General features: G+C 45.8%; 1 protein-coding gene across 2 annotated transcripts; it reads right to left on the bottom strand.

The window, feature by feature from the left end:
- Positions 1-6949: 6949 nt before the first annotated feature.
- arl14ep (ADP-ribosylation factor-like 14 effector protein) lies at positions 6950-16872 on the bottom strand. Of its 2 annotated transcripts, XM_066700772.1 has the most exons (5): positions 16674-16872; positions 14977-15184; positions 14431-14604; positions 8160-8281; positions 6950-7835 (listed from the first exon to the last, which is right to left on the bottom strand). In XM_066700772.1, the coding sequence occupies exons 1-5, from the start codon at positions 16742-16744 to the stop codon at positions 7607-7609; spliced, it is 804 nt and encodes a 267-aa protein (XP_066556869.1). In that variant the 5' UTR covers positions 16745-16872; the 3' UTR covers positions 6950-7606. The 2 variants fall into 2 exon arrangements, with proteins under 2 accessions (XP_066556869.1, XP_066556870.1); XM_066700773.1 differs by lacking the exons at positions 14431-14604; positions 14977-15184; positions 16674-16872 and adding exons at positions 8788-9395; positions 11296-11386.
- Between the last annotated feature and the right edge of the window lie 293 nt (positions 16873-17165).

Genomic DNA, 17165 nt, shown 5'->3' with positions numbered 1-17165 from the left:
ATACACACGCACATATTGTTCTACACATTTGCAAGGTACAGGGAATTGATTAGGCTGGTAATGTACACTTAAGAATGGGCTGAAATAAGTTCTACACAGCAAACAGAGGTTTCACAACGCAAACGTAGAATACATCGCAATGTAACGCAATAAGTTACACACTGGGGCAAAACATTGTATTAGACTCAACAAATGAGGCACAGGGGAGGGAAAGTGCTTAATCAGGGATGAGACACAAGGTGGTTCTGTCCCTCTGTGGAGGCATTTCCCTTTAACACCCGCCCACTGCGCACACAGCCCACAGCAGAGCGAAAGCCTCCGATGCCTCTGATTGTGATTGTCTGTACATTTGGGAAGGGTTTCGGGACGTTGAGCACACGTGTGTCAGTGAGTGAGGAGGACAGGAGGCTGCTGGCTGCTCATTGACCAGACAGCAGTCACAGGAAACGCCAATCTAATAATATTGTCTATCCGTGAGCCAGCGAGAACCTGCAGGGCTGTGTGGTATTGGCCTGACTTCCCCCCCCCCCCCCGTCTCCTTTTATTTGTTTGTGTGTCTGTTTGTTTATTTATTTATTTATTTATGCTGGCAAACTCTCTACAGGAAGTGCATTGCTGTGTGACTCGCACTCACACACCGCCGCTGGCACAGTCAATGAGCACAGGACCTAAACCATCCATCTCTGCCTCATAGGTTGCATGCATTTTAAAATATATATTTGCATGAAGCTTGGACACATCTGTACCGCTGCAAAGGGATTTCAGGGGAGCTGGGTCTATAGCCGGTGGCTGCAGAGTGATTTATGCCACACACCATGTCTGCTGCCTGCTAATATTAGGAAAGAGTATAAACTGATTCTGCATTATACAAGTATGTATGTCGAAAAACACAAAAACAACAGCACCCTGTTAGAAGCCTGGGATGAAATCCTCTACTTTGATAGGCATTATACTGTGTGCAACTGTGGGATTTTCTATGATAATTTAATTAAGTGCCAAGGACATTCAAAATGTCACAGGATGTTCTGTGGAGCTGAAGGGGATTCATTCAGTGAGTGGGCTTGGAAACGCAGCGCTGAGCTGGTCTTGACCCTCAGAATCCAGAGTCCTGGCTCCTCACGAAACTGAAGTGCAGTTTAGGTTGAACAAGGTAATGTTCTGGTGAGGAGCTATAGACCCCAAAGTGAAATGTGCCCTTGGAAAAGGATTACATAAAAACATAGTATTAGCATTAACGTAGTGGTTTGTTTCTTTATTTATTAGCAGACGATTTTACCTAGTGCGAATACACTTTTCCTTTCCCATGTTTATTTTTAACTCAATGTATTTACTTAGTCAGACATTCCTACAGCACCACGGGCAGACTTGTGTGAGACTCCAGTGGAGTGGCAGTGGAGCTGAACCGCTGGCTGTCCGGCGCTGTGGCAGACTAACCCCTCTGGGTAAAACAGGGTTTCCTCCTGTCCTGTTTGCCACACAGACAATAACAACACAATCAATAGGAAAAGACAAGGCGTGGTAGAAGGCATCTTAAAGTGTCTTTAGGGAATAAGCAATGTCCTACGGGAACATGGGCCAAGTTAAGAGGGTGTGACACTTTTGTCCCCTACAAGATTGTAGTGTGGTGCACTAACAGTACAAAGAACACAAGAAAGTGTCGAATTGAGAGGAGGCCATTCGCCCCATCGTGCTCGTTTGGTGTCCATTAATAACTACAGTGAGGGAAAAAAGTATTTGATCCCCTGCTGATTTTGTATGTTTGCCCACTGACAAAGAAATGATCAGTCTATAATTTTAATGGTAGGTGTATTTTAACAGTGAGAGACAGAATAACAACAAATAAATTCCAGAAAAACGCATTTCAAAAAAGTTATAAACTGATTTGCATGTTAATGAGGGAAATAAGTATTTGATCCCCTATCAATCAGCAAGATTTCTGGCTCCCAGGTGTCTTTTATACAGGTAACGAGCTGAGATTAGGAGCACTCTCTTAAAGGGAGTTTTTCTGGAATTTATTTGTTGTTATTCTGTCTCTCACTGCTAAAATACACCTACCATTAAAATTATAGACGGATCATTTCTTTGTCAGTGGGCAAACGTACAAAATCAGCAGGGGATCAAATACTTTTTTCCCTCACTGTAAGTGATCCAAGGATCCTATCCAGTCCATTTTTAATATTCCCAAATTGTCACTCAGTAGGACATTAAAATACAGTAAGGCTTAGTGTGGTGTGGTATAGCATGGTAACTTGGTAAACCTTGGTAAAAATATGGTTAAAAATGGTAAAGTATAGTATGGTAAAGATGTGGAAAAATCACGATAAAAATATGTTAATATCAGAAATATGATTCAAATGCCACTTTGCATAGCTGTCTATCCTTTCCATGTCTCTTTCTCTAAATCTCGTTCATGTCTCCCTCTCTCTATGTCCCAATCATGCACATCACTGTTATATCATTTGAAAATAAACACATCTGCGATCAGTAATTCTGTATCCTTGCAGTCTGATCTCAGCAAAGATAGTGGTCACTATGGAATCGTAAGCAGAGGAGGACAATTTGAATTTCACCTCTGTGCTAACAGCCACCCACCAAAGATCCTGTCATACTAAAGCTTTTGCAGGAGAACAAGACTCTGCATGTTCGTCTCACACGCAGACCAGCACCAATAAAGAACCTGGAAGAGAACGAGACGGCTTGTTGCCACATGTAGACTAATAATAACAATAAGAAAAAGAACAAGAAATCAAAAGGCAAGGTATATGATTTAATAGTGTTTTAAATTATATAAACGTCTTTGGTTTCTGCCTCCCCTTGTTCTTCTGTGGAAAGAGTCCCTCAGTGTGCTGGAGAATAAAGACTATGGAAGGCAGCAGTGGTAGAAAAACACACAGCCCAGTCCTGCCCCTGGCCCTTCTGTGCCCACGGAGCGCGTCTGCAATACCGATGCTGTTCTCCTGCAGCAAGACTCACGATGTTCAGCTCCCTGCTTCCCGGCGGTCGTGCACTTTTCCCTGCACGCTAAGTGTCGCCCTCGCCGTGTTCACCTGGATGCTGGACGTCCTGTTCTCCTTGTTGGGGTTTCCTGCGGGGGGATTCTCCACTGGGCCGCTGCAGGGGTCAGCGTCTCTCCCTCTGCTCTCGCCTCCCACGTCTTCGCACTTTCTGTGTCGGGGACGATGAACCAGGCCGACTTTCAGCCGCAGCTCGGGCAGTTTAATATAAAACAGCGCCTCGTTGCGTTCGCTGCTTTGGCGGTCTCTCCTGGGGGGCCTCTCTGTGTCCGCCGGGGTCTTCCTCTTCCCGTAACTCTGCGCCACCTTGCCTTCGTACTGCAGCTGGAGGGCTCTCGGGCCGTGGAGCCGGTTCACTTCGCTCACCCTGCTTTTCAGCTGGCGTGGTACAGAGGCGGTGGGCGGGGGCGGGGGGCGCAGCCATGACATTATTCTGACCTGCGCTTGATTTTCTGGGGGGAAATCCGAACTGGGAGAGATTCCCGGCAGTCTTAAAACAACGTACTCGTGGCGCCCTAACTCTGGGTGCTCTTTAGGGCCTATTGCTGTCTCGTCTCCCTTGCTTTGGCACACAACAATCTGTGGTTGTTGCCCCGCCCCCTTTTTCAACCTGTGGGACCATTTGACTGCCTTTTGACACTGAAGAAAGGTTTGCTTGTCACTGAGGGGGTCTTCCTCAAGATTTTCACCTGCTTTCACTGCCTTGGACCGAGTCGTGTGACGCCAGAATCGCGTTTGAGGAATCGCCTGCCTTTTGCTCACCTGGTGCCCTCTCACCATCCGGACATCGAGCATGATTTCCATCGTGTTCACAGCGATGCGCTTTCCCTCCGATGTGTCGAGTTTCTGGGCGTCCACAGTGGGTCTCGCCAGTGGGGAGCCATCTTCGGGGTCTGGAAGGAAGAGGGGACTGTGCTGTGCCAATCTGGAGGTCACGGGGGTGCAGCAGGGGTACAGTGGAGCGTCCCAGTGTCTCTGCAGACTCTCCTGGACTTGTCTCTGCACCGCATGGTCGTCAAACTGCATTGCGTTCATCATGTCTCCTCTTCTAAAGTGGGACAAAGGGATGCGTGAACAGAATAGTGTGACAAGTTATTTATATATTTATTTACTCCTTCCTTCACTCTTTCTGTTCATTGACAGAATGACTAATTTTACCAGGAAGAATAAAAACAGGACTTCAAAGGAGTCTCTTTGTTTATTCCATCATTATGCTGTTGAAATGTATGGAAATGCTTCCCCTCGAGAAGAAAGCTTTGAACATGGTTCCAGTTTATTGCGTTTTTTATGGTGCAGCTTTCTGAAAAGCGAAACACAGGCGGAAACCCACTATCCAGCATTCCTTAAAATAAAGATTGTAAGCTCGTAACTTAACAGTCTCCCTATTAAAAATTACACACTGCTGCATGAGGCAGTAACTTAGACTCTGGATAAACAACGGCACTTTGATGAATAACGAGCTACATCGGCTTCTGACGTCTCCTCTGCTGTGAGTTTAGTGCTTTTGCTATTCCTGCCGCTTGCTTTTACCTAAAAACAAATAGTTCAAGGCTTTATGATATTCCATCCCAAGGTTACAAACTCTGCATTTCTACGAGATGAAAGCTGCACGTTGGCAGTGACACGGTGGCGTTCTCCGTCACTGCCCCTTCTACTGCACGTCGGCTGCGTCCGAAAGTGTTACACAACCCCCTGTCAAAGTACTGTGACGGTTGCGTGTTGTCACTATGAGAAGGTACAGCGGAAACGTGACAATGGCCCACCTTCAATGGACAGTCAGCCAGGAGATTCTTACTCAAGTCAAGGTAGTTTAAGCATAGACCACTTATCATGGCATGTAACCTCCCATATATAAAAATGTAAGGCTTTAAATTTAAACCCCAAAGTGAACTACTAACTGAACAGCAGTACAATCAAACTCTGACAACCCACCTGCCTGAGATGGACAGAAGCTCAGCACGCAAGGTTAACTCCATTATCCTTGGCGCTGCGCAGTCAGCCTTGCACACCTGAGAGTGAGTGAGTGAGTCCCTGAGCCGCACACACATTTCATAAACCGGCACCTGTATGTAATCCCTCACAGCTTAGATAGCAGTTGGGAGAGCCGGGCAACCCCTCTGACTCAGCCTACACTCTGCTTAGCCTTGACAAATCCTCGCCTCCTCGAATACACCGGGCTGCACATTTTGTACCAGATACGCCACCAAATGGATTCCCTTTTGCAAACAGGCAACGAGAGGAGTTTCCATTTAATGTCAATGTGAGGCACAGGGTGACTTGCTGTTCTTCACTGCAGTTGCACAAACAAGTAGGGAAGGTCAGTGTTGAAATGGAAAAGCTAGATAATTACGATTTTCCAAACAGAATCATAGTTACGGGCCGTGCTGAAGCGCTGAGAAGACTGTGCTCAAGTTTCTGCAAATTCTACAATCATTTTCTATTAGAACTTCAGTGATTTAGGACCCGTACCAAAAAATATTGAACTGTAACCCCATGTAACAGGGATGGCACGTGAGTAACTCACGCCTTTGTTGCGTTTGTCGTCATTATTTTGGTCATCTTTGGAAGATACAAAACGTCAGACGCACTACACTTGTGACGATGACCCCTGTTGTTCATTTGTCTTGGTATTTCAAGTCAGGTTTACATTTAAGACATTGAATCGTCAGCTTCAGACCCTTTTCAAAAGGATTCCGAGCTATACACAGATACAAAAAATTCAGTACATTATATAAGGTGATAATCATTATTACAAATGTAAATAACCTTTTTTTTTTTTGTTAATTATAAGCGTGAATTCATGTTTTTAAAAGTAACTGATGGGCAACTCCACACAAAGTAACATTCGGAGGGGTTTCTGTGCTGCCCTATAACTTGAATCCGTTTTAGTTTTCTTAGGCGAAAGGTTCAGCTGAACAAGCTGGTCCATACGATAAGAATATGACCCAAAATTGCCTTTTCCTTCGAGAAAGGCCATTGCATAGGAGATAACTAAGTCGTTCAAATGCACTTCATGCGTTTGCACTGTAATGCTACACAACACCATGCCTCTTTAAGACAGAATAAAGAGTTACCAATTCAAATCAATGAAAAACACTAAACAAATGAAAAAAACAAACTTGGATTTTTTCACAAAAATAGAACACTATTTGCTAATGAATCGAATCTCCTTTATTTAGATCTTAACCACCACAGTGACTTAACTCACCATTTATTCTGAGTCAATCCTAGTCCAGTAACTTGAAAAATGATGCTGACAATCAGGTAGAAGCTGGAAAAAAATAAATGCAAATGTTGATTTACACCGAGAGCTCAAACACCCGCACTGCTTTGCAAGCTCTCGTCGTTGTTGGTAATAGATGTAAGCCAATAGTTACGAAAAAACACAGATTAAACTGTATCAAACACACAAAGACGCGTACTGTACTGAAACACTAGCGTTTAGGAACAGAAAAACCCTTTCTGGCAGAAGCATGGTCTGCAATCAATTATTTGATTGTTCTCCAGCAAATATTGCCATTTTGTTATTGTTGGGCAATTTGCATTCCCGTGCAGGAAACAAAAAGCCACGGCCGGGCAGGGCTTGAGCGTCAACACTGGCTGGAATGTAAATTTCCCAACCGATATCATTTGATTGAACTAAGAGGCACAACACACACAGGCCAGCACTCAGCCTGGATACAGATATGGAGGAGGTTCGCAACCATGGGCTACAATTCAGTTATAAATCAAGGAAGAGGACATGATTTTGGAAAATTTCCAGAGTACGTTGCCTGATCTGTCCCTCGAATGATGACAATGAAATCAGGACGTTATATAACCACACTCCCAGCACAGCAAGGACACCCCGGCTTGACACAGCAGGATTTTACACAATAGCTGTGAATGCACACGAAACACCAAGCACAATAACGTCACACACACACACTTCAACAGACTTTTATATAAAAGTAAACTTTATTTTACATACATGGGTTTTCTCTGCAAAACAGAAATATAAATTCACTGAACAAACCATCTCGGGAGAGAACAAAAAAGAATATGAAACTGTGTATGGTATTGTCTTGTTGCAAGATAAAGAAAACGGGAATGAGTGGCTTCGTGTCTCGCGTGTCGGCGCTGCACGGACTCGGTCTTGCGAGGGTCACGCGTGTAACATGAGCAACTGGGATCCGTATGGAGCGACGTTTACTCGGCTGTTCTCAGAAGAACATAGCGTTCACCACATTCAGTTCAGTAACTACATTTATAAAGGAAGAATCCGTTCTTAAAAAAATCTGCCTTCTCTTAAACTAAAACTTCGCCATGCGTACCTTCGAACAAAGCATCCTAAAATGAACGTGTGCATGTGTGTGTGTGGGAACATACATACACATACAATGACGTTAGTTTGGAACTTCTTTGGTACTCCTAAAGTGTTTTTAAAAATAAAACATTAAAACAAAGAACAGGAAAAACTTCAGAACATCTAACAAGACGACCAGGCGGTCAGTCTCACATGTCGCCGAGTCAAAACGTCCCCGTCTCCGACAGAGACGATCAAATTAAGTATTCTACCGCCGCGGTGTACGGAAGCGGAGCAGCGGCCCGCCTCAGCCCGCGTGCTTGTTCCGGATGATCTCGCCGCCCTCCACCTCCACCTGCTCGTACAGCCACTTGCGGTCGCAGCGGCACTCGACGCCACACTTGCGGGAGTTGCACTCGGGACAGGGGTAGAAGCAGCCCAGGCACTCGGAGTCCAGACAGTCGCACAGGTCCCGGCCGCTGGAGATCAGCAGGCCGTCGCTGTCGTACACTTTGCTCTTGGTGTTGATCGTTTGTCTGCGGATGAAGAAGGGGTTGGGTGTCATCACCGGTAATTTCACAAAATCCATAAGAAACCATTAAAATGAACTGTCCTCCACAAGTGAACCCAGAGGCAGAAACTACACACTATTTCAGAACTTCGGTTTCATCTTCCTTTCTAGTTTGTCTGCAAAAGCCATGTGAAACCACCCAAGCAAGTCCTATAGGGAAGGAAATTAACTTTTTCTCCCTCAAAATAACCTTCTGATTACTATTTAGTGTGAGCAACAGACAATTGCAAATACATTCCTCATAAATCTTTACAACAACAAACAAAAGTTTCCACTCAACCCAGCCTACCGGTCTGTGTTCGACTGCTTGGTCTGTCGTCTTTTATCCCTCCTGCTGGTGTCGGGTGCGAACTCGGTCTGGCGCCCAGGGTTGGCGAACTCCAGCGACTTCAAGGCCTTTGCTGTCCTCCCCTGCAAAACAAAGAGCCACTGTTGACAAGCCAAGCAAGTGCACCTGATATTGACATTGTTCTGAGGTGGGAAAGTATTTGCATTACATTTCCTACACCCACTGTGGAAGTACAAAGAGCAGATCCCCGGCAGAAGATGCAGAAATGCACCCTCCAAAAAAAACAAACCAAAACAGTCATTTTCAAATGCATCCAATTTGCACACGGTGGTGTAACACAGCGTGCCTCACATTTTGATTTTCTCCCAAAATAAGTCACAGAAGGTGCATGAGACCTGCAAATTGTAGCAGAAATTAAATGCATATAAAGATTGACAAGCTGGGCTTCTGAGAATTGTTTTTTTTAAGTAAAACCCCCTTAAAACCTGAGAAAGAAAAAAGTATAACTGATTAAAGCGAGTCTCCCAATTTTCAGATTAAGCAGTGGACATTGGTCCTTGCACTGCTATGGCTGTGTGTCTGTCTGCTCTCTCGGTGGTTTCAAAGAGAAAGACTCCCTCATACATACTTCACTATCAAGCCTCCGTTTGTGCCGGGACTCGGGGTCCAGATCAACGTAGCCGTTGACCAGCTGGGCGCACCGGACGCACAGCTTCCAGCCCGGGACAAACTGCCTGGCGAACCTCTCGCTCAGAAACGTGGCCTCGTCCAGGTCGATGGTGCGCAGGCCTTTCTTGATGGCTTTCTTGTGGCAGTTGAACGGGTCGCTGCACGCTTTCTGCATGTCTTCGTAGCGGTCCACGTAGAGCCTCTCGTGGTGGAAGCACACGGTGTCGCGCTCGGTGAGGCTCATGAGGCCGGTGCGCAGCTGCAGGAGCAGGGCGTCATCCGGCACCATGTCCCTCATGGGCTTCAGGCCCGTCTGGCGGCAGAAGTACGTCTTGTGGCAGTCCTGCGCCGCCTGCAGCTGCTCCCCCACCGTGCAGGGTCTGAGCTCCGCCATGGCCTCCTGCTACGGCCGACAACTCCCTGCAGTCCTTGTGCTTATTGGAGGATGAGTTTTCTATGTTATTACTCCTGTTTTACTGATAGTGTTATTGTGGCGTTTGGTCGTTAAGTATTATTGGCGGGAATTTATAATCTCCAATGCAGCTGGACGATCCTATGTAGGGCACCCTGGGAAAAGCATTAGAGTCAATGAGATCTTTACCTCACAAATGTCAAAGCTAATAAGGCTTCATTATTGGTGTTAATTAAAAAAAAAGAAAATTACATTGAGCATTCTCCACATGACACTCTCCTGAACACGAGTACAATAACCTATGACAAATATTTAGGCTATACCTCCAAAAATATATTTTCAAGAAAGGGTTTGAAAAACTAGCATGACTTGTTCTGCCATAGATAGAACAAGTGTGTGTAACCACTTTGATGCTTAAACAACTGAAGAAAAAGTGCCAACTATGGATTTGTGAAATACTAATGTGTGTATTCTCCCAAAGAACTGTATTCTTATCATTTTGTTGTAATGAGCTTCAGTTATCATTGAACAGAGAAAATACTGACAGTAAAACCAACTACAGGGGACGAAAACGAGGCCGAGCAGACAGATCCGCAGACGAGCAGGGGTTTTAAAAATAATTCAAACTGCTATGAAACGCAAGACGAAACCGTGGTTGAAGGTTTACAGCAACATAATCACCAACTGTACGTCAGGGGGGGGCAAAGGCAGGTGCCGGATGATCTTTGACAGCTAGAGGGCAGGGTGGGCTCACTCATGTGCCCAGAGGAGCGAGGCGTCCGCTAGTGGTGAATTTAAAACCAGAAGACTGGAGAGAGTAGCACAGGCCTCCCCTTGGGACAGAAAGCCAGATATCACTCACAGCTGCCATCTTACCGACTTCAAGAGATTGCTGTTCTTGAACACAAAAGGATGCCAGCAGCAGCAGCACTGCCATGCGATCAGTGTCGTGCCAGTAAACATGCAAGGCTGTGATCTTAATGTCAGCCTTGAGAAAGTGACAGGAGAACCCCACAAAAACAAAAACCAGCTACAGCAAGGCCGCCCTTCTCCAATTTCAGAATTGGCAATCTTTGTTTAGAAGCTGAGCATTTCCTCTTAAAGTTAAGCAGGAAGACCCACTTGGGTTTCGTGTTTTGGAGAGAGAGAAATATCCGAAAACTAGGTCCTTCACGACTTTACACACTGTGTTACAGAACACCTTTCCACCTCCAATGGAAAGTGACTTTCCATGTAGACTCTCAAAGGTTCAAGCTTCCCTGTACATATATTTTATTGGCATTAAAACCAAATCTGAAATGGGGTATTACTGGTTTCATAACTCCTTTTAATAAGCTTTTTACTACCAGGCCTACATACATATTTACCTCAATTTTGCAGGAAAGCTGCACAAGAGCTTTGCAAAACAAAGTGAGAAGGCAATTTTGGTTCCTTTCCTAAACTTTCCAACTAGTATTACTACTAAGAGAAATAAACTTGTATATGACTGTCGCATCCAAAAAAATAATAATAATAATGTGAATGTGGACTGTATTTTGGAAAGCAAACACAAGCGAGAGCACACGGACAGCCACCGGGCCGGCGGTGCAGGTCACTGCCCGCAGGCGGAGGACTCTCCCCGGCGCAGCTCCGCGACACAGGCGTGCATTCAACCCGTCCGACCGGGGGTTTGTCACGGCAAACACGTGTCCATACACGTCCAAAACCAGCGCGAAACACAGCAGCAGTGCCGAGAGGTCAACCGTGCCGATTACCACCAACGAAAGAAACGGCGCGTTGCAGTGCAGCGGCCACCGCCCGGCCCGAGCAGCAGCCCGGAGAGCCCGGCGTTAACGCGCCGACATCACTAATCGCCCGTCAATGAGACGCATTTCAAACGCAACACAGCACCGGCGGCCCCGGGGCGCAGCGCGGACTCCAGCGGCTGTGCGGGCGGCGGACGCGGGGAAGCGACGTGCGGCGCCGCGGATCTCTAAGCGGCCGGGCCTCTTCCCGCACAGACAGCCGTGTCCGCCGGGTCCCCGAGAGGAGGCCCGTCTCGCTTCGGCGGCTCACCCTTTTCGCTCCGCGGCCGGGTCTCCACATCTTCATGCTGCCGAGCTCGGGTGTAATGGCGCGGCTCCGCCTCTCTGGGGTCGGGGACGACGACGGCGCCCTCTAGGCCTCAGCGGGGGAAGTGCGCCGAGGACCCGGAGCCAAAATAGCCACAGCGCCCTCTAGGCCCCGCCGGGGGAACTGCGCTCGGTCCAAGTCGCGGAATTCACCCTGTAGCACAGCAGTCACCCCTCCAATTAAACACGGAATTAGGCGTTTCTCCGACTAAAGCAACCATTCGCACAACCAGTGTACTAACAGTGACTGGATGAATATGTATTTTTGCATTTCATATGAAACATGAAAAATATTTAATTAATACAAATAAATACATATATATATAAACGTTTACCTTGAATACTGCAGGTGACCAGGTCTGTAAGATTTCAACTGTGTAAGCTGCAAAACTATGTAGCAGGTTTGTGTCGCATAAATAAGCAGGCGTGTGCCCGCAGCCTACTCCGCAAAAAGTGCCAATTAATCAATTTGGCGCACTGCCAGAAGACACGACGCGCTGGCAATTAAGCAACATCAAAGGTTCCGGTTGAGTGACGTCATGCGCATCAATAATGAAAATGCGTCACGGACTGTAGCGCAGTGCGCAGGCGCCGATGTGCACCTCATCAGGACCATATTGATTGTGTAGCCTCCTGATTGGCGCATCTGAGGATACACACACCTGGACGGGTTCACTGTGGTACATTGTGCACCACGGTATTTCTGACAGTATGGTACTTGGTGTACCATGACACTAATGTACATTGTCTATCATAGTAATTTATGGTACTGGTAGTTCGATCGGTTGTACTGTATATTATAGCAAAGCAAGGCATTTACTGTTTCAGGTTACCACGTCTCGCCATTATTTTTTAAACTGTATAAATCAAACATGAATTGCTTGTTCATTTAAATGTTAGTAACCATTTCCGATACATGATTAAATAAATGGTTCTCACACATATGGGCTGTAGTAATAAATCCACTAATATACCGGTATGAAGAAAGACTCCCTATTGTTATATTCCCTACGTCTTCTGGCCTGACTCTCTCTTCAACAGCAGCCAGGAAATACATATCGCTTAACGGATCCCTGTAATTACCTCCAAATCGCTGACAGATCTTAAATAGTGTAAAAAAAAAAAAAAAAAAAAAAAAATATATACATTATATATACATACATTAATTCAAGTTCTGGGAAAACTGCCACTTTTGGCCATACAGTTCTGTAGAAAGTTGTTCGTGTGGAACAGATCAGTTATCGATCGTTATGCAAACAAAGAGTACGGGGCTCGTTTTTCAACGTATTAGCCTATATACATCTAAATATAGTGCAGACAACATTCCACAAAAAATATTCTTATTCTAGCCTGCTCATCATCCCTCATAAACATTGTTTACTTAAGCGTCACGTATGTACGTGTACGTCACACCTACTGTTCAAATACATGTATACAAACATGCACAACGCGTCAGTAAAGCTCAAGTCACCCAACTCCTGTAGGCCCAAAAGAGTTGGTTACAGTTATTTATTTATCAACACACCCAGGCGTGTACAATCTCACGTCCTGCTGAGCACAATGTCAAAATCCATCCTAGGATTAATTAAAACACGGCTTAAACCTGTTCAACACAATTAGTTAGTTTGTACCACTATGTGTACTTATCCCCAGGCTGTGTGAGACAGGGTGCCCATATCTACAACATGGGGAAAAAGAGCATGCTGCGTGTAGCAACAATACTATGCCTTTCTAATACAGACTCAGACCTCTGGTTAGCTGATCCCCAAATCACCTGGAACTGTTGGCTGCAGTGAGCAACACAATAAGCCATTCTTCCACTCAGACCAGCATCACAGCAGAGGTCAGAGCCAAATCCCTTTGCAGGTCAGCCTCCCATAGTGGACATTATTACTAAGGCATTGCCAACTCAACCCGACTCCGCAGACGTAATGTGCCATAAATGACCGCGGCATACACAGTCATTTTACACTTCTTGTTTTTGTTTTGCAGAGACCTACAGGCAATCCGAAGTGGCAAAAGCAAACTAAGAGGAACGATTCAATAAATAAATAAAAAGAGCATCTGTTTAAGTCAGCAAATTGAATTGGGTTCTTTGCTGTCAAAACCGGACAGAGTAACACCGTTTTCGTGAGCGCCCAGTTCGTCATTTCCACTGGTCTTCTAGCGTTTGCTCGTGCTCATCTGCATCTGCTTGTCAGAGAGGTTTGCAGTCCTGATGAACATCCGTCCACCTGTCAGACTCCGCTGAACGACTTTGTTTTGGGGAAACGTGCGCAAATGACACCGTTTCTCTCCTCAAGTTCCATCAATCCGCCAGGCAAGAGTTTTCCCCATTCTCCACAGACTGCGTCCTGGGAAGATGTTGTCAAAAAGGAAATGGTCAACCAGTACACCAGTGAGCCTCCGCTCGGGCTTCTTGCCAGAGGTCAATGCTTAGTCACACTCGACAGTCCTGTCACAGGGCCCGGAGCCAAGCGCCCGGCATGACGCGATGAGGATGAAAGAGCATAAATGAATAACATAAGGACGAACGGCTTCAGTTGATGTAGCTCCCCGAGGTGCTTCACAGCTGAGTCAACAGTCACACCTGGACAGTCGCCAGCACAGAGGCGGAGTTTAGCCTGTCAGGAAATTCATCAGATTCCTCCAATCTGCGTCTTGTCGGAAGCACCAGAGCCGGGCACGCTGGCGCTCAGCAAGGCAGGCCTGTCCATCAGACATTTGTGTTCCTGGCTGGACAGTGGTCAAAGCGGACAGAAAAAGCCACGCCGAACCCATTGCGGCTTTCCAGATCTCGTGTGCTGGGAACTCAAGAGGCTAACGTGGCGGGTTCCCTGTGGGTCTCCAGCCGAAAACAGCAACCCCATCGAACTCCAGGAATGTACCATTCACACCTGAATCCATACCACCCCCGTAACCAGGCACTTCAGCAGTAACACGCCACCTCGAACTCCCCGCTCCACAGCTCGATCCAGCTGCACTGCGGAACATGGGTGAAGGTCACGACTGACCACATCTTCATAATGTGAATTTTAAATACGTATTTGCATACAAACAAAAAGGTGATTGTATTTACCTTGTAACTCCCCGTGGCCGCCTCTTTCAGTTTCTGTCTTCTGCTTCTCTGCCGTAGCTTGGCTCTCTCTCGCTCTTGTGCCTTTTCTTGCTCCGACAGCGTGGCGTAATGCATGTTTCTCATCTTGCGTTGATCTTTCGAGTTTATCCCCCCTCGTGTTTTTCTCGATTCAATCTGAAAAGGCATTTTTATTAATTTATTTTTCTGGGAGGGGGGTGGTCAGGTCTTCAATATTAGTAATCAGTTACTGTCATTGGTGGTTTTGCCTTTCAATATCATTTAAAAAAAATTAATTATATATTTTTAATATTAATTAATATTTATGATGCAACCATCTCACCAAATGATAAACAGACAGGTATGTGGGAATAACCGAGTCGTTGGACTGGGCCTACGTCACAGCACAGATCCTCTTTACATTCAACCTTAGACCTTTAAAGTAACCTCATAAACTGGGCACCACTAACGACTCGACTGCTCGTTAATACCCTTCCATCCGTTTCTGTCTCTTTCGGTCGAGGAACAAATTGACTCATGTTCTCTAACCTTGGGTGCGTCGGGTTCAGGGTGCGGAGGGGCTCCGAAAATGGTAGGAACGGCATCTTCCCTCAAAAACTGTCTGCCGCTGTAGTCTCTGAAACAGTCTGGGAGGAAGTGCTCCGAACACAAACAAGTGTTAGAGGTGGGGGTGAAGAGTTTGCGACCCAGATTCTGGACCCATTGAGCAGCTAGCTGTGGTTTACTGATAGGAAACCTGCGTGACAAAGACAACAAGTGCACAAAATGGATTCGTCACGAAAAGCCCAAAAGCCTCCAGCCAAAAAAGTTTGCTTTTAATATTTTGTTTGTTAATAATATGAAGTGAATATTTGTCTCTTCGCAGGGTATGCTGAATTGTAATTAGGAAAAGGGATGCTTACCCTAATGGTAAACAAATAAACAAACAAAAAAAATATTATGACAATGTTCAAAAATAGCTATTTCTGTAATTTTATATTAACAATTATCGCATCACCATAAATTTCTCAGGATGCGGTGTATCTGGAACTGTAATGCACTGCTGTGGATAAAGGACACGGTGTTTGTGTTTGGATGTTGTATAGAGTGCTAGTCTTCTGAGCACCATTTCACACTCTGTTTAAATAAATGTATTTAAAATGTACATGTGGATTTTTGTCAGGTCTAGAAACGCATCCTTTATCGATGCGTGTGCGACGATTCCGGGGCGAAACCAATTCACTGACAGATCGACTGTAAGATCACATTTTTGTTTAAAGGGCCATTTGATGTCAAAGATCCCGAGCTTGGACCTCGTCAGAAAGACTCTGAAAACCAACACATACATAAAGCTACGGCTCGGGTCACCAAGTGCAAAGACAAACGAGCCCAGCAGGGCGAACTGCAAATCACAGCTGTTCTTAATGTTTGTTTTTTTTTTAATATCAGGACCAACAACTTAGCAGAACAAGATATCTGTCATTTGGCATTATTATACACAAACACTACATAACACTATTGCACAATGCGAGTACGGTGGTGTTCCCTTAACAGTGTCCCACGGAGAGAAGAGACATTTTTCGGTTTCATTTCGAAAGGTATAGTAGACTGTGGCAGCTTTTGCTGGTTTTTCTTAACCTACTTTTGTTGAGACAAAAGCTTTAGATTTATTGTCTATTCCACCGGTTTTGTTTTGTGCCTATTATTCCTGTAATAGCAATATTATTCCTCTGGGAAAACCTAATGAGAAGGAATGGGTTTTTTTAATCATTTTTTAAACTTGACCAATAACAGATGGATCAGCTGCAAATAAACCAAGTAAATGTGACATGACATGCAAACAAGGAGTTAGCATATAGCACAACTGCTACACATGAAACAAAAAGCTGATGCCTCAAGATGGAGCTTCAAAGCTTTTTTCACTGACACAACAGAAACATGACGATTTTGAGGAGGTGGAGACCCACAGCATCACAGTGGAACCTGAGATAAGAGACACACATCTATGCAGACTAGCAGTCCCTCTCAGGGGTGAGTGGGGGGTTGCTCTCTCTGGAATTGGGTGCATTTGATGGAGCCTGCGGTGCAGCCCCGCAGAGCACGTGCAGAGTGCGGGCCTGCGCAGAGGCAGCGCACGGGCGGCTGCAAGAGCTGCAAGAGCTGCACAGGAAACCAGAGCCGACACGCAACGAGCCCGCAGCGAACAAACAGCCCCGACGTGCCACAAGCAGCCAGGACTCACCTACCTGTAAAACCTTATGGCCGATCCTTTAACAAACCGATTGGTGCACCCTACAGCAGCACAGGACACGGGCATGGTCGACGATTAGTGTTCAAACGCGAAGATCTCCAGCGTTGCTTTGTTTTTCTGGTTTTGCCAACTACAAAATGGCATCTGCAGCAGTGTCTCTCCCACGTTGCGTCGCACACAGCGAGCTGCCGGCCAGACGCAGGTTATATCCCTCTAGCGGCGGGACCGCGGAGCGCAGCCTGTGCGTGCGGGCAGGGGGGTGTTTGTGACGTAGGCTGACAAGAAACAAAAGCGCAGCGATCTGATTTGTAAGCAATTCACTTTCTTTCTTGTCTTTTTGAACATGCACATTTCTAATCTCCTTGTCTACACAGACACTGCCTGGGAAGATATCTAGTCTTTATCTCCGATAACCAATTTTAATGCCAGTCATAGGCGCATTTGGTAATATAAAATAAATATAGGAATACATAATTAAACTGGTTTT

The sequence above is a fragment of the Amia ocellicauda genome, chromosome 4 (genome assembly GCF_036373705.1).
Source record: "Amia ocellicauda isolate fAmiCal2 chromosome 4, fAmiCal2.hap1, whole genome shotgun sequence".
In the NCBI taxonomy this organism is placed as follows: domain Eukaryota; kingdom Metazoa; phylum Chordata; class Actinopteri; order Amiiformes; family Amiidae; genus Amia; species Amia ocellicauda.
This window is presented reverse-complemented; position numbering and strand designations above follow the sequence as displayed.

Bases quoted from the DNA above. Each gene is read 5' to 3' on its own strand.
- arl14ep (XM_066700772.1), bottom strand. From the start codon at position 16,744: ATGCCCGTGTCCTGTGCTGCTGTAGGGTGCACCAATCGGTTTGTTAAA. The intron at 8,282-14,430 runs GTAAATACAATC...TTTGTTTTGCAG, and splicing joins CGGCCACGGGGAGTTACAAG to GGGAGGACAGCAAAGGCCTT. The intron at 7,836-8,159 runs GTAGGCTGGGTT...CTTCATCCGCAG, and splicing joins AAGCAGTCGAACACAGACCG to ACAAACGATCAACACCAAGA.